The following is a 24321-nucleotide window of genomic DNA, read 5'->3' on the forward strand; positions in this document are numbered from 1 at the left end:
GACCCACACAAGGGGACCTGCGAGGTAACGAGGTACAGGATGAGCCAAAACAGTCGCTCCACCGTAGGGACGAGGGGACTGCGAGGCAGGTGAACGGACCCTCTCGGTCTTAAAGGCATGACTAAGCAGATTAGCCCCTCCCCTGGTAATCCACTCCAAAGAATTCGAGTAAACCTATTAGAATCGCAGCTGAGCCACATAGGCCTGGTATCACAGCACTGATCACAACCGTTAGGAGCAAATCTGGAGTTTTAAGCGATCCCCTGTCTGACCACGTCACGTTCCTCCCGCCCCCCTGCCCTTGTGTAACCGCTATCGAACGCAGCGGCCTAATGGGTGCAACCCAGCCACACTCCGTCACGCCTTATCACATCAGCAACGCCCATTCTTCCCTGACCCCCCCAACTCGGCGTGCTCTCCGGTGCACCACGGGCAGAGGGCAGCCCTGCAATAGGTCAATATCGGCATTTTCGAACGAAATCTACATATCTTGGGATGCAGGCCTGTGCCAAATACACAGAGAAATAAATGTCACGGAGCACCAGGCCACACAGTGACAATTCTGGGCCGGCTCTGTGCAGCACTCTGCCTTTTGTCTCAGGATGGCAGCACCCCAGGGCAGCCGTGAGGCTCAGCGCAGAGGGGGCCAGGCTTGGAACCAGCAGGACGTGGGCTTGAATCCCAGATGAAAATCTGCTGTTGCACGTTTGAGCAAATGTGCTTGACTCGATTTTTACTGAATCCAGCTGCACGGATGGGAATAAATGGAAGCTTTTCAGGGCTTCTGCTGAGCAAACACATGGCAAAGCAACAATCTGCCCCAAGGAGCCTGGGCTGGGTTTAATTTAGTGACATTCCCAATTAGCCCCTATGTCCAAAGGCTGAAGCTTTGGACTGCATGCCACAGCACAGCACACATTACGCAATACACATTACATGGTACATTGTTCACTTCTACCAAACTGAAAAAAAAACTTAAAAGCTGACATTTTTAACATGAGGACAGTCATTTGTTTACAAAGGAAATCTCCGCATCTGAAAGGATACTAGTTATTTAGACATTATTCATCACAATAAATCAATCAGCTAAATATCTTCAGTTAAAAATGAGACGTGTAGGGAAGGAGAAAAGTAAATGCCACAGAGTGCTTAACAAAGCATATTAACTAAGCACAGAAATAATGTCAGTTATAGTGGACAGCTAAAAGGTAAGAGCATTGTTGCATTGGTAACAAGCAAAATTGCTCTGAGTGGTAGCAGAGGAAGCAATGGGAAGTACTCTAACTCTGCTTTTACAAAGTCAGCGAGATGTTCCGATGGAAGGCCTGGCACTTATATATGGCAAGGTTTAGGTGTCGTAAGTGTTTGAGAGGGCAAAAAAGCCCCCCCCCCCCCCCCCCAGCCCCCCCAGAAAAAGAAACTTTAAGACCAAATCAATCAGTCTGTTCCTGCAGAGTGCAGACCAGATGAAAGCTGAAATGAAGGAGCACAAGATGCACAGTATTCAGAGTGACAGCAGTGGAATTCAGACAGGTGAGGAGGGTGAGAAATACTGCAGTAACAGATTGCTCCTCTGATTCTTAATAATCCCATCTCTGGTCCCGAGGAGGAGTGAGCCCAGGTCTGGCCACCCAGTGCACACAATGTCAATACTGTGTACTACACTGATCTGAACTAAACTGCTCCGACATAGTAAACTGCTAAAATATTGGACCTTATAGGCTGTCCTGATGGAACAAGCAGCCCCGTGCCAGCAGAGATTAATCCCCCTCTCTCTTTCTCTCCCCCCTCTTTCTCTTTCTCTCCCTCTCTCTCTCTCCTTAAGAAACCGTGAAGAGGAGAGCACAGCTCAGCACGTCTCCAAGCTCTGCTGAGACAAAGCCCCCATTCAAAAGGGGAGCGCTTATTTCCATTTACCGCAAATCCATTGTTATTGCGAAGTGCGTTTTGCAGAGCAAACATCTTCAAACCGGGCGGTTACGTTGCAGAAAAAGATGATGATTCATCCATACAGGCAGCAAAGTAGCACACGCATGAATCAGGACTTTTAACTGTTAATTAGAGGAGTGAAGGTCTGAGTCCCTGGAAGGGCACTGGAGTGCACCCCCTGAGAAAGCTACTGAACGTGACAAATACAAGGAACAGGTAATCTCAGTTATGACTAAGGGTGAGATCAATATTCTATTATGTGAACATCTGACCACAAGGTGACTCAATTACTTGGGTTAGTATCTGAATGCTACAAGTACTGTACAATCTGTACAAACCGAACGCTTGCAGAGCTTGCATTCATACCCTGTCATTCCAAGGTCTCCCACCTACCTGGAGCATGACAAGGTCCAGCCAATCAGGGGAGACCAAGGGGTGTCCCATTTCACAAAGACATTAAAAAGTAATGCTGAGGAAGACACATTTTGGAATAAGCCACAGCCAGGGTTTCATATTCCATAACATCATCACAGTTCACCTTTTAGAAACAAACCGGGGTGCAAAAAAGGGGCACCATGACAGTATTGAAGGGTTATTACAAAACATGTTCATGTCAGCTTGAAATAAAGTATTGAGAGGATCTGATTTGTTGCTATCTCTCCTCGTTTATTTCATAACAGAGTGGGCAGTTGCACTTCATGTGCGTTTTACTTTGGAGACGCCAACGCACCTGCTTTGGACGCATTTCAGTTATTCTGAGCATAAAGAGCGTGTGAATTTGGAGACCAAGATGGTGAAGCACGTACCCGTGCAGACAGCTGAAAAGTAAACAGTTATTCTTGGAGACGGGTCTGCGCATAGGCTGCTATCAGTAGGAAGCGTTTATCTTTGATCTGTCCTGATATTAGCCAGCTGTAATATGTGCCCTCAGGTTGCAGGGACCATAAACAACATTCTAAAAACTAAAGAGTAGTTTTGCTGGATAGCTGACAGATGTAGCTTCCTGTCTTAGTGAGAAGATCAGTCGAAGGTCAGTCGACTCCTCCTCCCCTTATCAATTGATAACACTCTCTGAACTTGCCCTTGAGGAGAGCTTGGTGGCTTTTTACACTTCTGATGCTCGAGTGCAAAGCTGTCTTTCACTCTGACCACACAATGGCTGCGTTTTGGAGGGTTTCTCAAGTCCTCCATGGCAGCAGTGCAGAGAAGAGACTGTGTGTCTCCACCCTCTTAGTTCAGTCTCACTTCCTGCTGCAGAGACGACACATCGGGTCAGAAACCAGTTAACCTCAGAGCGAAACCAGCTTCATTAGCACAGACGCTCCCTATCCACACTACCCACACTCGCGCTCCTGACAGCAAGCACCAATGCACCGCGCTGGCTCTAAAACAGCACCCTCGAGAACAAGGCTGAAACCTTTACATGGTTCACATTTTTACATTCCGGAACCTTGCACCTGTGGCAGCATCAGCAGCAGCAGCAGCAGCTGTTGAACACCAGATGGGGAGGGAGAGAGTTTGACTTAATTTGATAAGCATCTTGAACCTGTTTTTGGTTGGGTCTTGCGAAGAACAGGCATACCAACTGAGATCTAGCCGTCTTCCATCTAATGTGGCAGTGTTACCTTTGCGCTCCTTACGTAAAACCATTTCCGTTTTAATGCAAAACAACTGTTAACTGCAAACTGGCCTCTGACCTCACTGTGAGAAAAATGATTGAATGTAACCCAGTCTCACAGTCATAATTAAAATGAATTGAATGGGGAGCACACAGAGGTAATTGTAATGATACAGCAGTATACACAATTAGGTAAAAAGCCATCAGTCACTGATGGGTGAGCCTTGCCTAAATTGAAAAGCTTGTTAAATTGCAATGCATTATGCAAGCACAATACGCCGCACAGTATTTTTTGTTTGAAAATGCTCAATACTTCACAACTTCATATAATTTCATTAACATATGAAAATGTGTGTTATGCAAATAATATAAATTACACTAAATTACATAATTTTATGCATCTATATATTACATCCACAGCAGTTACATATGTATTTATACAAATACAAGGGCACTACAAGGTAAAGAGTTTTGATTATTAATTGACAGGTGCTACAGGTCTAATACATAGGGAAATGACTAAAACGTGAACATTTCTTTTGGGAAAAACTGGAAAGAACTCAGGACACTGCATCTCCTGCCAAACATACCATAACCAGACAGACAATTAAAAACCTTATTGAGCAACAGCACACACTGCCTATTTATAGTAGGAATTGAGGGTATATGCATTCATAGCAGGAATTTATAGCAGGAATATGAATATCCATAGAGATGACCAATAGACAGCCACCTCTTTGACATCACTTTTTGTGATCTTTACATATATTTTTATTATTGCTACTTGGGAGGTAACAGAAGACAAAAGTTTCTTTTCTTTGTACTCATTCTAAGGCATTCAACTTAACGGTGGTTGATCATGCACAAACACATAAAAATTAATAATCAAATCGGTCATGACACAGACATACAGAAGTAGTGTCACACATTAGAGGGAAGGGTAATAGACCATTATGTTCACTTTTGAGAGAAGATGCACAGACATAAAATTGAGACAAACACCTAACACCAAGACACCTAAATATGGGCTAAATGTGCCCTTTATACTGACAAAGGAAGCCCTGTGCATATCACAGCGCCTGGCCTCGGGGGCCATTAGAGAGACTGCCCTGCGCTGCTCCAGTCCTCTCCCAGCATGTAAACTGCTGTTTCTGGCAGTCCGGAGCGAGGAGGTATTCAGAGATTCGAGTTATCAGTGTCCCTCATTTGGCATGAGAGAGCCCAACCAAGCCTCCCCCTTGAGTCCCCTTCCAGCCAGAGCCAGACAATGGCCTCGGCCCCATGCAGGAGCTTGGCCATACAAATCCTTTTTTCAGCGGAGCGGCTCCATGTTGCTCCTCCTGAACAGAGGGGGGTCGGCTACAGCTACGCCGGGCAGAACACCCCCCCCCCCCCCCTACCAGCAGGTCCGGCGGGAGGCAGTATGGCAAAGCTGAGCGCCCCACATAGTTATGTAAGTAAACAATTTGCATACAGGGCCCTCACAAAGCAAGAATCCATCCTCAAATTACACGCATGGCTAGCCATGCCTGCCTAAGCCGCGCTAGCCCGGGTGGCTGTGGATATGCCAGCGACCACGCCACAAAAAAAAAAAAAAAAAAAAAAAAAAGCTCTGGGAATGTCCCCCGCAATCGTGTTCCATTTATCACGCCGAACGCCAAGCACTTTCCGGGATGAGGGATATATTCTTCGTTCCTCCGCGGAGCGAGCGCCGTTTCTCTCAGCCTCGGATCGGGACAACTCTAACCCGCCGATGACACAAGATCGATATTAGCCTGCCGCAGCCCTGCTTCCCAGAGGGAGAGATGATACTTTTCATCTTTCAGTGCCGGCGCCTGCACTAATACTAATAAAATTCATATCAGAGCTATCCCTTTGCGGTGATATTTTCAGAAATGTAGCGCCGTCCCCAAGAGCAAATTTTGCCCTTTGATGATTCCACTAGGATTTTCAGCACAGCTCTGAATCCAGTTTAATAGGTGGTTAATTTACCACAGGCATCTTGCAATAACCGATATTAGAGACACTACAGATATTAGAGATGCCATGGTGCACCTGCTATGCACCTGCATTTCAAACTGATGCACAAATGTGCAAGTGCTCTATCATGATGGACATTTGTGAGGTCAAGCACCATGGCTAGTTGGCACCTCACAGTACCGCATAAAACTGTCATTAATTTATTCATTTGACATTATATAATTGCTTGGCAGATCCCATAATCCACAGTGACTTCCACAGCTTACATTTCACATGTAGATTTACGCAGCTGGGCGTTCTTCTCAAGAAGTTGAGCTTAATTGCTTTACTCTAAGACACGGCGGCAATGCGCCATCAGCGATTTGATCCTGCAAACTTCTAGTCACAGGTCCAGTTTTAAAATCACAACTCCAACCATATGAATATGTTACAGCACATATGCACTGTATTATGAAGACAGTTAACGTCACTGCGGGTTTTACACACTTCACATTATCTCTCTCTCTCTCTGCAATATCTGTCTCTCTCTGCCCCATAAATAAATCTGTCAGGCTGCAGCGCTGCCCTCCGCATGTCAAGTTAACCGATGCCTCCGTTCTAATCATGTCTTCCTGGACATACGAGGAGTGGCAGCGCGCATAACCTAACAACATACCTTCTGCTGGAGAATGTCTGCTCTGTGCACGGCGTCGGGGAACTGCTGCATAATTTAGAGCTACGCTGCCGTGCGTTTTTATCACGTGCAAAGTTTTTAAATAGACTACTGCTCCGTACAGAACTAGAGTTATCACAGACAGTTCCATTCACCGAACAGTGAGGGTTTTACACGGTGCCACTGCAGCAGAATCGGTGAAAAATGGAGAAGAAGCAGAAAGCGCAGAATGGTCCATGGCCAGTCATTCATTATGTAACCGTATGAAGCTGCACGGCGAAGATTACAAGTTCAAACGGGGTTAGACGGTACAAATGCCGATAGCTGTGAGGATGCAGACCTCGCAGTCATTGTGGTTACTTCTCTAGGAAACTCCCGAAAGTGCCACACTTTTTGGTGCTTCGTAGATATGGGGCTTGCTCCACCCCTAATTTGCCAGCTGGGAGAGGTACCACCCGATTTGCGAAGGGCCGCAGTCAAAGGCAGAATCAGCAGGGCCTCCTACACAGAGAAGATGGAAAGCAGAGTTCAACATCTGTTTTTCCGTTTACCGAGCAGATAAACGTGCCAATATCCCTTCCCGTGGCCCGTACAGACGAACGCAGGCCGTCCTTGTCAACTCTGCAGCTGGATCTGCCTCTGAGGCAATCACCTTCCAGCACAGGATTGATGACTCCACTCACCAGACAGCCACCCTGGGCTCCCGCTCTCTATCGCTCTAGCTGCTTCACACAACTAGAAGCGCAGCGTCTACAGAAAACAGGGGCAGATCCCATCACCCAGCATGCCTCTGGAGAAGCGGAGCTCAGAAAGGTCACCCAGCAATCCAATGCTAAAAAGAGCAATTTGTCAGAGAGTGAAGTGCAGCTATGGTGACCCCCCCTTCTGCTGAAATCTACGTCACCTTTACTGAAAATGCCATAGGCAGGGACCGGAGGAAAAGTCGAGCACCTTGGCATGAAAAACTGTACCCACAGTCTTTCAGATTCTGGCTGTGCTTCCAGGGAGCAGCTCAGGCTGGAAATACAGGAGGGTTTAAATGTTTCTTCAAACCATTACCGAACACCTTAGGTGAACTGGGGTTTTATTCAGTTGTGATGGGAATTGAAACGAAGTCAGAGGTTTGCCGCTGCTGCCTCCAGGATTGGTGTGAGGAGTCCAGCAGAGCATCTTCAGATGAAGAGCGTGCTCACCCACACACAGCGGGCCTGCCCCAATTACACACTCTGCTGTACTTCTTAATCACCAAGTCACCGCCACGCTCCACGTTCACCTTTAAATCAGTGCCTCACCTGGAGTTTGATTAATAACAATGATTCGTTCTGAAGAGAGCTTCATACGGTAGAAAATAAGGCCTCTCAAACATTTTCGCAAATATTGTTCAAAAGAGTAGGTTCCTGTATCAGAGGATCAACTCCCCCTCTACCTGAGCTCATGTCAACAGGCTGCTAATGACACATTCATTAGATGTGCTGTAACATCAAATTCCTACATGAATAACTTCCTCACTGCTGAAGGGTCCTGAGGCCCACAGCCAAGATGGCTGTAACATACAGTCAACTTCAGGTCTGTCGGCGGGGGAGTGGAAATAGGACCTTCAACCGCCTCGTCACAAGTCACACGACAGCCCCGGAGGGCCTCACCGCCGTAATACACCGTCACCACCTCAAGCGTGACAACGCTGCAAACGAGCGCTGACACGCCCTTTAAAGGACCCGTCTGTCACAGGTGCAGGCCGAGGCGTGCGGAATCGCCCAAGAAGTCCCCCTGTGATATTCTAGAAGGGTTAAAAGGAGTCGGGCTGCAACATCGGGAAGGCATTTCGCACACCCCCTCAGCTTAAGAGGCCACTACTGTATGTGACTCCCGTTTACTTGGCAAAGGCCTGCAGACTAGAAGAGGATCCTGGACAGTATCACATCAGTTATATCTCCTGGCATCAAACAGCACAGTTACATTTAACAAATTAGGCGCTCTGAATAGCTCCAGTTAGTTGCTAACTATAGGAGCGCAGCAGGCTCGGCCACACCACTGACGCTAGTGTTTGCTTAATGTGAAACTGGAACCGCTGCCCCCGATGAGTCACACATTTAGGGAGTCTGACTCTCTCTGGTAGAGCTGGTAGACCACATGCTCGTCTTAAACACTATAATATGTGGAGCTTCCAACCGGGGGTCATTAAATCCTCAGTGACACCCACCCCCCCGCCTCCTGCCGCCCCCCCTTCCCTCCCCTCTCGGCCGACTGGCCTGGTCAGATGACAGATGCTAGAGTTTACTGTAGGTCAACGCTTGTTTTTCACACTTAACTTAGAGGAACACAGCCTGTCCTGAAAGCCGGGGTGTTTTCACAATCAGGGCTCTGCAACAAAAAAAAGGTTTTTAGGTGACAGGACACCGAGTCAGGGAGTCATGACGTGAACATTTCAGTGACTTTGCTAGACCAACCGAGTGCCATACATTTGGGGAAGCCAATCAAACGTTTACAGCTTGTCTCAGATGGCCTTTCAGGAGCCTGATTGTTTCTACACTGGAGGACACTACCCTTACCTCCTCTCTCATTCAGACATTCTCTCTTCACATCTCAAGCAAAGCTCTGGTTCAATATCCTCCCAGTGTGACGGTTTTCACTTAAGCCCCCACCTAAAAACTCCTAACAAACACTTCAAACCACTAGAGAAAGGAAGCTGTCTGGCTTTGACTGTAAACTTCAAAAGCTCCCTTTGTGTGTTTGCGTCTCCTCCTTAGCCGTCTCACTGGACAGACGTTCTTCCATCAATACTCACTGCCTTCCTTCTGAACCGAGAGGGTTATATAACAGACTATCTTTACCAATTGCTCCTATTTACGAGCAGTGTAATAAGCACCCTGTGTGACCTTTAACAGCAGTGCCACGCCCATGGCACAAGCGGGCACAATGAACAGCATCTGTAAATATAAAATGGACATTCTAAGTACAGTACCGGCCAGTTTGGACACATCTGAAAAAAATATATTTTTTTTTTAAATATTTTTTGCCTACTTTGAAGAATCTAAAATATAAGAGTTTTGGTTTGTTTAATACTTTTTGGTCACCGCATAATTCCACCTGTGTTAGTTCATAGGTTTGTCTTCATTATTATTCTAAAATGTGGAAAATAATGAAATTAATAAAAGTTGTGTCCGAACTTTTGACTGATGATGTATCTGTTCCGATAAAATAATCACCCGATTTAGCCTCAACTCTTTAGGATTATTCACAGCCTTACAAAATGTGCAGAGGAAAACAAGGATCTGATGGTGAATCTTACGAAGCTAAACAAAACACTGCATGACTCAAAAGAATCCAATCCATTTCTTAGAAACACAGTCCTGGCTTTGAGTATTTAGCCACATTATTTCAAACAATAAGCCTTTTGTTTTTTTTTTTTTCCCCGATAATCTCATTAAGAGTTTTTCCCATTAAACCCTGTCCACAATTTCTCACAATACTACGCAACTTTGAGCTTTCAAATATGAAGCGATTCATCACATGCTACAAGGGTGTCCCCCCTGGATACTGAAATATGGATACTGCCAACTTTGGAACAGACTCTGAGGTACAAACAAGTACAGACTGTAAGGCACATGCTGGAGGCAAACACTAGCAAAGACTCAGAAAACGCCCTTGGGCAGCAGGGACTGAGAGTCACACAAACTGTATATTCTCACCCTGACAGGATTAGCTCTGGCCCTGAGACGACCTCGGCTGGCCCATTAATTGAAACACTTAAAGAAGTCACTAAGATGATGCCAAGTTTATACACACAATGCAACTGAATTTGCCAAATCCTAGTGTCCTGCATCTTCACTGCATGTTACCTAAAAGGAGTCAAGATACATAGAGAATGTGACCAGTCCAATACAGCATGGACTTAAACTCAGACACACCCGCTAGTCACAATTACAGCTCTGGAAGCAAAATATATTCAAATTCCTTTTTCCAACAGGCAGTGGGACTTTCCAGTTTAACATCACAACATCAAAAACATCTTACCAGATGATACAGGTCACACACATTAAAGGACACACAGGGGGTTTTCTTACTCAGAAAAGCATTAAACCAAGGTAAACATGTAAGGTAGGTATAACAGGTCTTCGCAGTCAGTCTTCTTTGGGTTATCTGGTAAACCAGCTCATCTCAGATCAGCATTCGGTAAAGCGACAGGCTGCAAAGTTCAGGGCGCAGATCAGATATCTGGAGAGACCGTGTGCAGTGGTATTCTGGAATGATGAAATAAAATACAAACAAAAATGTATTTTATTCTTGATGCTTACAGCACTGAAGAATGTAACTGTCTGTCATTTTAGGAACGCAATGTTTAATTTTTATGGGTTCATTTGTTTAGACACAGACTTGTTACTTGTTATTTATTCGTTATTCATTTCTTTTTCTTCTCTTTTTGTATTATGTAACGTGCTTTAACAATATCTATAAAATGCACTTCACGTCCATAAAGCACTGAATACTGACTGATCTGAATACAAATGAATTGTACTGAACTGTGTTCAATTGAAAGGAACTGAATTTAACTGAGAGAAAGAGAGAAGCAGGGTTTACAGCCCGATTGCTCCTGGAACACCCCAGAGACTGGCTCATCTTGGAGTTTCGAAAAATGAGGTCAGCATGATGGGGGCAGTGTGGTGTAGTGGTAAAGGGGCTATATTTGTAACCAGAAGATTGCATGTTCAATTCATAGGTGGGCCACTGCTATGGTACCTTCAATCACTTCCGTGAATACCGTTCTGCGTGACTGGATATAATAATGAATGGCCAACATCCTCAAACATGCTGAAAAACAATACAAAGCCTACATGTTATCTTCCTTGTTTCAATACTTTTACAGTGACTTTTCCCAGTGCAGATTCCATTGCTTTCCACCCTTGACTTTTCCGACATGTAGTAACCAACATGCATCGTCATGAGGAGGCCCCAGATCTGCAGTGTAGCTGTGGTCAGAACACAGGCCCGGTTCGCTGCTTAATCTTAGGGACCCCTCGGCCTTGCCATTCATCCAGGCTCATTATCTGCCCTGCATCACTACTTCTCCAATCAAACTAAACAGAGCTCCACTTGTTACTAATGGACTCAAACGCTCCAGGGCTCCCTGATGTCCAATTACACTGGCCAGATAATCTCACTGAAGTGTCTGCTCATAATTGTGGTTTGTGAAGTGGAGGCTTGATAGAAGGCAACTACATACTGAGTGCAATTCAAATTATTTATGGACACTCTTTTTGCAATCTGCTACAATGCTCTAACCCTTAACCTCATGCTGAACAACAGAATAACACCAATGTCTGCCGGGGAGGAGTTAAAACTCTGGTATGAGAGAAACATGAGTTCCAGCAGCACAACCAGGGCCATGAAATGCCAGCACTAAACCTTAGGAGTAATGTAGCACTGAGAGACCAGCTCTAAACCTATGAGTAATGTACCATCCAGAGAGAGACCAACTCCAGACTAATATAGCACACACAGAAAGTACATCTCTAAACTCATGATTAATGTAGTATGCATACAGAAACCATCTCTAAATCTGAGAGATGAGTTCCATGTCTGAGAATAACATAGCACAGAGACCAACTCTAGAATGGAAATTAACAGCACACACAGAGACCAGCTCTATACCTGAGAGTAACACAGAATGTGCAGAGAGACCAGCTCTACCACTGAGAGTAACACATCACAGAGCGAGAGACCAGCTCTACACCTGAGAGTAACACAGCCCAGCTTACATCTGTAGGACAGGGCCTCCCTCTGCCCTCCAGTGGCTTCCAGCACATGATGCTGGGTCCACAGAGGAAGTATAGCAGTATAATTATGCAGCAGTATAATTATAGGCCCACAGTGCTGACACAGCCAGAATCACAGATGGGATGCTACCGTCGGTTAAAGGAAGGTTATACAGTGCTTCAATTACGTAGAGTCTACCTTTAGGTTCTGCTCTGACACATAAACCTTTCTGCTGTGAAAAGCCTTATGTGTGTGGGTGTGTGTGTGTGTGTGCACGCAGTATGTAAATGTGTGTGTGCACACATGCGTGAGAGGTGTTAAAACAGACGCATACTTTCTGCAACTGTGCACCGAAGTACAGTACTGTAAGAAGACCATGGAAATCTGGGAGGATTCACAGAGCAAGAAAGCAACTGAGATCTGTCCTGCAGGTCAATCCTCCTCCCTCCTCGCTGGACTCCATGCTGGTAGCAGCCGAACCAGATAGTAGTGTGTAACCCCAGCTGCTAAGGCTACCACCACTAACATCACAGGCGTCCCAGTGTAAAATCACCTTCTGTCACATACAGTCCCTTGGAGATCCCCCAAAAATAAGCATCGAAAAAAAATCACATACATTCCATTGGAGATGTCCCAAAAATGAGTATCAAAAAAAGTGTGATTGCCACTGCAGTCTCTGTTTGGCCATCTTTACACACCCACCAGCGTACCAACTACTAGGACTGAAGAAAATGTCAGGCTTGTGCTTTCAGTATCAGTGCTGTACAGATGTGCTGATTTAAAGATCAGAGGACATGTTCAGCACAAACAGCACTGATGCCAAGCCCACAGTAACGCAATCATTGCAGATCGTTTTACGGTAGAAAAAGCACTGACAGTGCAGTCTGTTCTACTGATAAAAACACCCTGCACTGTCTCCATGTTTTCAGCAGCCTTTTCCTACACGGCAGCTGCATTCATACCTGTTATACATCAGCTGAAATCTCACCTCAATTGTTCACACTTTTCAGAATAATCCCTGCGGAGTACAAGCAACGGGCTAAGGCTAATCAAACGTTCACATTGTCATGAACAACACCGTACCTCCAGAAAAGGAAAGCATGCCCGAGCCAGACCCCATCAAACCACCATGCCACTGCAGCTGTGAGGATTTCACTGAACACAGCAGTGGCTTTTTATTTACCGAGACTTATGTGGCTTTGTCGAGGCGAGAGGAAGAACAGCACCGGACAGAGAGAACCGCATGCTTACTGGACCCCCAGCCCTCCACTGCTGCTCAGGACAGCCGTCCTGTTCGGTTACACGCGCCGCCTGCGAGAACTGGGCCCACAGCCCCGGGATCTCCCAGCCGGAGGATCTCCCATCTGCCTGCACTGCGTCAGGAGCGTGGAAACTCCCGCAGCCCTGGATTGGTCATGTCGTTCCCCAGGGCTGCCGGCTCTTCCTCTCTCTCGCGTGTGTGTGTGTGTGCGCGCGCGTGTGCGTGTGTGTGTGTGTGTGTGTGCATACGTGCGTGTGTGTGTGTGTGTGTGTGTGTGTGTGTGTGCGTGTGTGCGCGTATGAGCAGCAAGGCAAACAGCTTCCCGTCGGTTACTCACGTAAGAAGTGCTTCTCCAGTAAGGCAATTTCCAGATGACCTTTGACCTCGTTCAACCTCTCCGACTCCGTCCGCTGGAAGTCCTGAATGGCAGCGGCCATGTTGAGAGCACCTGGACCAGCCTGCGGGCGCAGAGAACAGAGAGCGCGTTCGTCAAAAAAAAAAAGGTGAGAAACACATCCGCTCACAGGCCTGGGCTGAGGAGAGACTTACAATGCCACTGCAATTTCCTCTTGCTGCGTTCTGAGGTGTTCTAAAAAACACGACAGCAATGCAATCTCTACCGCCCTCTTATCTCCCCCAAAAAAGATGAATCAATGGCTCTGACTGAGTCATCCCATTTCACAGTTTCCCCCTGACTCTGCTGTTCTATGCGCAGGAGGGAGGGAGTGAGAGAGAGAAAGAGAGAGAGGAGGGAGGGAGTGGGGGGGGACACAGAGAGAGAAAGAATGAGAGGGAGGTGGGGGGCGAGAGAGTGGGAGAGAGTGTCTGAAACGTGGAGCCCTGCAGTTCTTTGACACTGCCGGTTCAGACACAAAGCACCTGCAGTCCAACACAGGAATTTCCCTTTAAGAGGTTCCTGTGTCTGCTACTGTGGGCACACACACACACGCACACGCACAGACACACGCACACACACACACGCTCACACACAAACACACGCACACGCACAGACACACACACACGCTCACACACAAACACACGCACACGCACAGACACACACACACACGCTCACACACAAACACACGCACACGCACAGACACACACACACGCGCTCACACATGCTTATGCACACGCCCACGCACACACACACACACACACACACACACACACACACACGCGCACGCAGACACACACACACGCTCATACATGCTTATGCTCACGCATGCGCTCACACACAAGCACACACACACACACACACACACACACACACACACGCACAAACACACATGCACACACGCACACACGCTTACACTCACGCACATGCTCACACACAGACTCACATGCTCACACGCTCAAACACGCTCCCATGCGCTCACACATGCTCACACACGCTTACGCTCATGCACACACACACACACACACACACACACACACACACACACACACACAGACTCACATCCTCACACGCTCACACACACACACACACACACAGAGACTCACATCCTCACAAGCTCACACACGCTCACACACAGGCACTGCAGCAGACACCCTGCACCAGCCGATCAGGCACGGAAACTGCAGCGTATCTTAATCCATCGTGCTGGCTGTCATCTGCACAGCCCAGAGAGCAGGAGACTGCAGCAGACATACTGTGCCTCAGAGATAGAGAAACTGAGAGGAATGCAGAGGGAGAGCGAGAGAGAGAGAGAGTGAGAGAGAGGAGAAAAAGAGTGAGAGTGCCAGCCGGGACTAAAGGTAGGGAAAGTAAAACATGCAGGGAGGGAGAGATGAAATGGGGGGGGGGGGGGTGAAACAGGCTAAAACAGGCTATAGCACCGCTGCACAGAGCACAGATTAGGAGTGAACCACCGCAGTGCATTGTGGGATCGAGAATGAGAGAAAATCAGCAATGCACCAGAGCTCCTGTATAACAAAGAGTTCAGACAAAACCCAGCTAGGATGTCATTTTGCTGGCAAAATGTCAAACTTTAACATGGGGAGAGAGCACAGCTCATCAGACCAACAATGGTCAAACTCCTTTAAAGCATCTACAAAACTGACAAGTTGAAGTTTGCGGCAGTGCCAGGAGTCTTCCACAGAACAAACCAAATAACACTGTGAATTGTGAATGTCTGCACCAACCCTAGTATTGCTAGAAATTGCCAGTACTTATGGACCACCCCAGGTATTTATCCCAAGACTGCCAACATAATGCAACTCGGGTGTATCAATGCAATGCAAATATCACAACTATCATTAAGTAACTGCTGCAGGTCCAACTCAGGAGTAATACACTAAGAAATGCTGTCCAGGGATCGATTCTCCTCCCCCTTCCCATATATCTGTAAGAACAAAAGGAATGTTAAGACCGCCCTCTGGTCTTTGATTTATTTTAAAAAAATATATCCGTATTGAAATGCCTCCAGAATGCTTTTTACAACAACTGTGCATTTTAGGTCAATACATTTTTAAATGCATCCTTCCACTGCAGATTTGAAGACGGGTTATTTTTTGAGCAAACACAAAAAAAAAGCCGTATAGTGATATCAGAGCTGCAAAATTCTCCTAGCGGTAAAAGACCGAAATAAGCATTAAAGCGAGCAAAACAAACAATGTGTGTGCTGTTACATTCAGAACACATTCCAGAGGATTTAGTTTTCTCCACCATCACATTTTACTGGTTTTCTTTAGAGAGACAAAATGTTTAATTAAAAGCAAAGAACATTTTCCATGAGCCAAATGCAACAAAATGCAAGGAGCTGCCGCGGCCAAGATACAAGATAACGAAAGCTAGGGGTTGTCTCGAGGGGGGGAGCAGGGGGGGGGGGCAGAGAAAGGAGTACCGGCAGCGAAGGCCTTGAGCCTGAAAGGCAAGAGCGAACGCCACGCAGAGAGCTATTCAGAGAGTTTCCTGACGGTGACTCGTGACTCATCTCCCTTCTTCTTGATGTGTTCTCCACAACAGAACCCGTTTTTCTGAAAACGCTGTCGGGAAACGTCGCCCTCCGGGACAGCAAGCCCACTGCGTCGCAAAGAGCCGCCTCACTCCTCGCCCGCAGGGACGTTTCGCAAAAGCGCGGGCTTTGAGACCGCGGCGGAGGGGTACACAGAAAAAGGTTTCGCTGATCTGATGAGAGGAAAGAACTGTCGTATTTTCAAAAGAAAAACACACGTATCTACTTGGGGGGATTATTCTTGAAAGAAAAGCGGGCAAATCAGAACTAAGACGTATTAAAATGATACAGGGAGTTTTGCCTTTAACTGGTTTGGTCTTGATAGAAAGCCAGTCATTAGTGACCGATTCTGCCACCTAAACCAAAAACCCAAGACTTTGGGTATGTTTTAATTCATTTACAATTCTGTATTGTCCTATGAGTATCCCTTTAAGACTACTACAAAATATACCAATGATAACATAAACAATGAATTATCACCTGGAAAATAAGGAGAACAATACAAATCTTAAAATTTAACAGGTGACCCAGCTGGAAAAGTCAAAGATTGACCTGTAGCATCGTTGTTGGGTTTTGACCATGCATTCAGACAGAAAACCTACTGTGATTTGCATATTTCCTACACGCACAGTGAGAGTGCAGGTAAAGGCAGCCATTCAAATGAGTTGCAAATTACTCTTTTTGAATTTTTCCCTATTTATACAGACCTCAAAGTGAAACAATGACAACATAAAGGGAATATGAAATGTATGACTGGCTAAAACAAAGGGCTCATTTTGCGGCATGAAATGAGAGAATTACGGAAACACAGCAGCTCCATTTGGGTGAAGTTTGCATAACAGAGCAGGGATGAAAGGAGCCTCAGTGACTCTCAAGCTGCCATGAGCAGCTCTCGATTATGACTGCTCTCGGTGCTCCTTATGGGGACACCACCATTAGTCTAGGTGCGTTTTGGGGTAGGAGCTGTCCCTTGGCATTTCTGTCTCTCATCTTTTCAACACTGTCTGATAGTGTTACCCCAGCAAGGGCCTTGTTACCTCCACCTTCGTTGTAGTAGATGAGAAGATTGCTTGCTTGCTGGTACAATGCTGTGTCATGACAGCTCTATTTTTTTCTTACTTTCACGAGCACCAGTGCCGCGAGGATCTCTAAAGCACCACCCAATATATAGGCTGGATCACTTACTTTCGGGTATTGATGCCCTGTGCCATTCTAGTACTGAATCCATACTCCCTGAAAACTTCCTGTGGAACGAATGGCATCTAGACTCAACAGGCATGTTCAAACAACACAAACGTCCTCTATGAAGCAGTATCAGCATTTTGAATAACCCCCTGTCCAAACCAAAAAGAGAAGCATTTCCAGACAAAGTCGCAACAGCGAACGCTAACATGCTGGAAAAAAGCCGAGGCATGTTTGCAAAGAAGAGGGTAGAGAGTGTAGCCTGATCTAGCCCAGATCATCATGATGTCGTGCCAGTCCATCATAGGTTGAGCAGTCATTTCTGAAGCATTTGTCAGACTGAGGCACATGGTGTCACTTTACAGGCCACAATGATGTTCACCTCTTGCTCGCTTCCGGCACAGAGGAGTGAGTCACGACACACCGCCTTCCTTTTGATTGATTTGGGGATATTCCTTTGGTTTTCCGTTTTTGCCATGAAGATTAATAATAGACATCTGGTGACATTTTGCCCTTTTTCTTCGTTGACTATAAAATTGATTGCCTTCTTATAGACTGCCAACTGCCTTATTTCAGCTCCTTTCAAAACATATTGTGGATTTATCATCCTCCTGGATATTAGAGCCAGTAGGAACACTGGGTCATAACCCTTCAAACAGTACTGAATGTCAAATATCAACAGGGACCCGAAGATATTTAAATGTGAAAATATCTTGTGGAAGGAAATGATTCTGTAAAACTTGCGATTCACACAGGTAACCGTTCCAAGGTGTCTGTGGAGTCACATCTACCTGTCCTGCATGGTTCACCACACCTACTACCATCTCTCACACTTCATGTCTACTTTTATACCCATTTGATTATATACATGTGTATATAATATGTATATAATGATGTATATACAGACAGTGATGTTGATTTTATCTTTGAAGTGAATTCACAGTTGTACAGAGATATCCATATTCCCTGCCACTGTTTCCTGTGCCCCGTGTGATTTATATACAAGAAAACCCACTTCAATTTCCTCAGGGACTTCAGGTCAAAGCAGGATCACCTCAGCAAGACCATTGCCTGAACCGTTTCTGTGGAAACCAGCCCGGCATCCTTCCTGCAAACACGTTGCCGCACACATTGAATGGCTGGAAAGAGGCCCAAGGTGCAGAGGCTCACTAAAGATCCTTTATCTACAGACACGAGGGGAAAAAAATAGCCACCTCTGGGGACAGATAAGTGGATGTGCCCTTTCCAGTGCCACAGAGTGAAGAAATGTTTCTGTGCACACATTCATTTTGATAATAAAACTTCCACCTCAACGCGTACACAACAGGGATGCCTGGAACAAGAGCTGATTTGGGCAAGCTTGTAGGGAGGGGCTTCTCGTGTCAACTTACTGTCACCGACCTTACAGTGCATCCCGCTGCTTTTTACAGAGGTAACTATCACCTTCCCGACCACAACACACATTCACCAATGAGCACGACTTCCAAGCTTCCTAATTCAGGGATCCAAAATCCCCACCACGCGCAAAGAGAATTTGCAAGGCCGCGCTTGTGATGTTTACAGCTGTGTGTGGGTTTCCATCTTCTGCCGAAGCAGCTTCCCCTCCAGTCATGAGACCCAGCTGTTACAAGGACCAATCTGACTCTTGACCTGCTTGCAAATCTCTGCTTAAAGCACTCGCTCTTTATTGGAGAGGTCCATGTACTACAAGCACATTGTGTTTTAATTATTAACAAGCCTTTTTCTTCTGGGAAGAAATTATGTCATCATCTCAGTTTTAAATGAATGATTTCTCTTTGGTTTATCTTGTTCTGAAGCTCAGCTCCTAATTAAGGGGGATAACGACATCAGATGAGTGACAGGACTGAATTCATCATCCATACACTGCCGCCACCGGTCGTCCATCAGACACATCACACAGCACCACACACACTGAACAGAGATGAAACCTGCAAGGACAGACCCCACTCGCTCTAGGGTTTTCAAAGGTCAAGTTAAAAGACGCTGTGATCCGGAGCTGCACTCTCTAGCATATGCGGAGAGCCGTGTTCCTGGAGTGCAAGAACATCACCTGGATCAGGTTCACAGAGCGCGATTCAGAGAACACCCAGCAAAGCTCTCCTTCCAGGAACAGGGCTGTCAATCAACCCAACACCGACCTGCAAATGCCTCACCTTCTTTTTCACTGGCCGCACCGTTTATAGATGGTGTTTCAGAGTTTCAGGGGAGTTTCAGAAAGGACACGCAATCAGATATAAACAAAGCGCTTAGCATTGAACACATGGTTCCTCAGGAGACCTTCCTCCATGTTTAACTAAAATCACCTCAAAGCAACCACTGCCCACACTCCTGGCACAGCAGAGGTATAGGCAGACACCAGCGGGCGCTAAGCCTTTCCACCGTCTCTTCAGAACTAGAACCACGTCACAACCCCCGTGTGTGAGACGTCACATGCGCTTTTGCCTAAAGGACGGCTCTTAGGAAAAAGACCTGTAGTTTACATTACAAAACAGATGCACTGATTAAAGGAATGGGAAAAAAAGCATAATAAAGGAGATTATACAATCAAGTGACTTATCTTATGTTTGGCCCAAGACAGACGGTACAACGGCACAGAACATTAAAAAAGGGTGTTTGCGACAACAAGACTGGAATGTCTGAAAAAAATCTCCCTCAAGGCTTAGCTTAAAGGAATCTCAAAACTGTTTTACGCCATGAAAAATGAATCAATCGGACAAAAAAAACAAGTGTACAGAGAAAAAATTCCCCTTTGAGGCATGATGGTTTAGGATGATCTAATTTCATCTAAAATGCATCGGAACTTGGTTTACTCCAAAATAGACAGCAAAGTTACCGGTCACATTCAGGGCCCTTTCCCGCAATCCTTGCCCAAGAACAGATCAACAGGAAAGGGCTGAATAAACATGACCGCCGAGCATCAAAGGAACTCATGGGCAGAAATACTCCTAAAACAAGCCATCGTTCCTTTTCGAGGGCCATGTATTGACTTAATGAAGCTGTCTGGAGCTGCCAAGACCAAAGGAGCATTAAACATAAAAAATCTCTCATTGTTTTTCCCTGACACTGTTGTGAAAGACGCCGTGGAGTAAGAAAAATAACACTGAACGCGGCCAGAAAAACAACACATTCCTCAGCTAACAAAGCTGCAGATTATCACATGTGCATGCCAAGACATTGGTGGATGAGTTCAATGACCCTCAACCTGCCATCTCGAATACATACATTACATCATTTAGCAGATGCTCTTATACAGAGCACTGCACTGATCGAGAAAGGCTTCATGAACTCAATAATAGGCTAAAAAGAGCTGTCAATCAGTTGCCAGACCAATCAAAAGAATCTGCTCAGCAAGACTGGTGAGCAAAAAACACTGGTCAGAAAACTGACCGAAACCAAAGAGTCACTAACAATGTGTTATACTTCCACCCGTTTTAAAGTTCACGCAGCCTCACTCCTCTAGACGGCGGTGCGTTCTTACAGGGTCTCGCAGGTCTTCCGCCTCTCGGAGGGAGGCCCGAGGCTTCACCAGGATCTCATCGCTACATTCATTGTCAGACGCGTTGGGGGACTCGGCCAGATCCAGGAACTCATCTCGCTTCTGACCTCTGAACCTGATTTTGTCCAAGCGCTTTAGCATGTTCAACACAGGATTCCTCTGCTTTACCTTAACATGGTGAACGGCATTCCTGCAGGGGAACAAAAAAGGACAAATGAATTTAACAGTCAGACAAAAATAAGTCATGTCATGTTCAGTCATGTTGTTTGGGGCATGTTAAATCATTTGATATTTGAAGGTTGTACAGATTCCAAGATTTGACATCCCAAACTCCGCTACCTTTTTTCACCCCAGCAGTCCATTTCTCTCTACGGAAGTAATGACAGAGATCTGCGTTCACTCACACTATTAGACAGGAAAATTCATACTAACAATGAATTACTCTATTCCGGGGTCAGCTGCACTCCGTAATGTTGACTGTGGTGAAAGAATACAGCTGCAAGCCCATCCGACTGTTATTTAAAAAGAATTCATATAAAAGCAATCATAGTCAAACATAAATATATGCCCCCTTCCTTAGTCGACAACATAGGGAAGCTGGAAATATACAGATAGGCCAGAGACACATGTTGGCTGTATCCTATTACCAAGTATTTCCAAGGTATTGATCGTTCCTAGAAAAGACAACACAAATCAGGCAAAGACAGATATGTTTTTTTTTTTTTTTTTTAAACCTAAAGCAGCTCTTTAGTCCACAGTGATGACATGTAGATACAGTGCTGGGTTTGTATCTGCTGGGTATCAAAGTGATAATTTAATCGGGCTCCTTGCTGTCAGGCTGGCTTCACGGTACGTTCATAAATCCACTGCTTCCGATGAAGGAGGTATAGACATCGTTGTGCTCGCTGATGATCCACACAGTGAGCATGTCTCCAAGCTATCGCCTTCCTCAATTCCCATCAAACATGCCACCTGTCATTTTATAACTGATCCAATCATGCATTACAGCGCTAAAACCCTCGCCCACGCACGGCCATTGTTCTACCTGCGGGTAAAAGAAAAGGCTAGATTGGTAGGCTCACCTTGGGCAAGCACAGTGACACACATGCAATATCACAGGTGACATCGCTGTCTGGTGGAATAAGACAAAAGCTCCTTCCCTTTGGGTGGAAATGTGTTTTAAACAAAAACAATCTTGCTAACAACGTGAGCATGTCCAGTGCACAGCTAAGATGAAGATCACTGCTCTGATCCTCACCCCTGACTCTAGACCGATTCTGCAAATATCAGTAGTGCATTCATTATTAAAGTTTCCAGTGATATCAAACATCAAAAACAAACAAAAAAAAAAATTCTTGCTGAACCTGGACAGAACTGAGAGAGAAACAATTGTGGTGAGACAAGCAATTACTGTAATAGATTTCCCAGAATCCCTTAAGGCCATTTTGTTGAAAAGGGATGACAAGCCCAGGGGAGCAGAGAAATGGAGCCCTCTGAACAAGAGAGTCCTGTGTAGACAGCATTAACCTGACACGAACCACAGGGCCCCTGTGAGCTTCTGTGTGTCTATATGTGTGTGTGTGTATGTGCACTGTATGTGTGTCTGTTGGAAGGGAGAACATAACCTGCCTGACCACAGGTCTATCTCTGTGGCTCTGCTGAATGTGGGTAAGACTGCTCTGAGAACAGGTCAAAGTGCCCTCCCCCCTGACAAGAGGGGGTCACCAGTTCATTAAGACAGGGGTGAGATTCCTCATGGATCTCCCCTGTACAAACTCCCTGAACACACTCTGGTAGAAATCGAGCTTCTCTTTCCGTAAGGGTGACTGTAATTTATCTCCTACAGTCTCCTTGTGCAACCTTCTTACTGACCCGAGAACAGTTCTCTCTGTAGGTCAGAGGACTGATTCCACATCAGATCATATTAACCACACAGAATGAGTGTGATGTGCAATGTGTACATCCCATAACACAAATCATTCCACTCAACGTCCTTCAGTAAAAGCCCACAGACACATCACAATAAAACAGGTATCACTCATGGAAAACCTGCAGTCCGTATTAGTAGCATCGTTATTACTTTAGGCAAGGGGCTTCTGATATAACGACAAACCTGAAAAAAAGGGAAAAATTAAATTTATTTTTGTACTGTTTTGTTTAACGTGACTACAATGACAGGATGTGCCATTTGTGGAGGGATTAGGCATTTCTCTCCTCCATTCTCGTAATCTCCAGATTACCCAGTGTTTCCCGTCTCTCTGAGGTCATCTGTCCCACTCAAATTGTGGCACGCTGCCCTGCATGGGGTATCTGGGCTTTATGTAAACAGCAACGGAGAGCCTCTTTCCAGCAACGGGAAACTGGAAAGTTCCCGTGAGGGGGTGAGAGCTTTCTGGAGACGAGTTTAGAGGCGCTTCCGACCTACGCGTTTTTTTTTTTTTTTTTCCTTTTTCCCCTCAGGCAGTTTACCGACTCCTGTCTCTGCCCGATGAATCATTCTTCCAGAACATCTTCCTTTGAACGGTGGGCTTTTTCTCCACATTTGGGCTCTAACGAACCTGCGACCGACAGCCTTCAGTAAAAGGGATGGAGAGGCCGGCAGCCCTCAGATGTGCGAAAGGAAGCGGTAATTACACTCGCTGTCTGCTCCTCGTGTTCCTCCAGGAGCAGCACAGACGGCACGAGAACCCTGTATCCTTTTTCGGCTGCGCCCACGCACATTTCTACCTGTGTTCCACTCCGCTCATGCTCCCGCACAGCCTTGCTCTGCTGCGCTCAGAAGAGCTACGGCTCGGTGACTGGACCCGTGCCCGAGGCCCAGGAATAACCGAAACCAAGATCCACCCCCGCCCCGGCTGCCCGATTACTGGCCAGGGTTCACCGCACTTCTGCCTTTCTTCTCTGGAACACTTTCCCGGGGCGACTTCTGAAAGATGAGCTGGCGCTGACCAAAAAGGTATGCTTTTCCTTTTGCTTTCAGCCAGACGCCCCAAACACGCACGCACACACACACACACACACACACACACACACACGCAGCCAATAAGGCACTGCTAATGAGGGAAGCTCCAATTCCAGGAAGCTGAAGCTGAGAGAGAGCTGGACTGGGGACTGATATCTGCTAATGAGACCTACAGGAGACTAAGAGGAGAAAGCCTGTGTAAAAAACTCCACTTCAGCCCTGGTGTCATTTCTGAACGCAGGTGGAGAGAGCATGCTGTTCACTTCCAGAGAAAGTCATTTCTATATTTACACTCCTGACACAGTCAAGTACTGTGGGCAGAGAGCACTGAGGAACTGTTGAGGTGAGGTGCCCTCACCCCAAACTCATACGAAACACGCAAGATTGAGAAGGTGTGACACCAGCTATTTTTGAGCACGGCGGACTTTCCATGAAGAGGAAGTAGAGTTCTTTCTCATAAATATTTCAGATAGAAACTATCACAGACACACAGTCGTGCGCCCCAAAAAGTA

General features: G+C 46.1%; 1 protein-coding gene across 1 annotated transcript in view; it reads right to left on the reverse strand.

Moving 5' to 3' along the window:
• LOC118770329 (GRAM domain-containing protein 4-like) overlaps positions 1-24321 on the reverse strand; it is a 47546-nt gene that overhangs the window by 19050 nt on the left and 4175 nt on the right. The window contains exons 2-3 of the mRNA XM_036517933.1: positions 20830-21037; positions 13532-13652 (exon numbers count right to left, since the gene is read on the reverse strand). Coding sequence (XP_036373826.1) covers positions 13532-13652; positions 20830-21037 — 329 coding nt within the window. The remainder of the gene's footprint in view (positions 1-13531; positions 13653-20829; positions 21038-24321) is intronic.

This window comes from Megalops cyprinoides, chromosome 23 (assembly GCF_013368585.1).
Source record: "Megalops cyprinoides isolate fMegCyp1 chromosome 23, fMegCyp1.pri, whole genome shotgun sequence".
NCBI classification, from domain to species: domain Eukaryota; kingdom Metazoa; phylum Chordata; class Actinopteri; order Elopiformes; family Megalopidae; genus Megalops; species Megalops cyprinoides.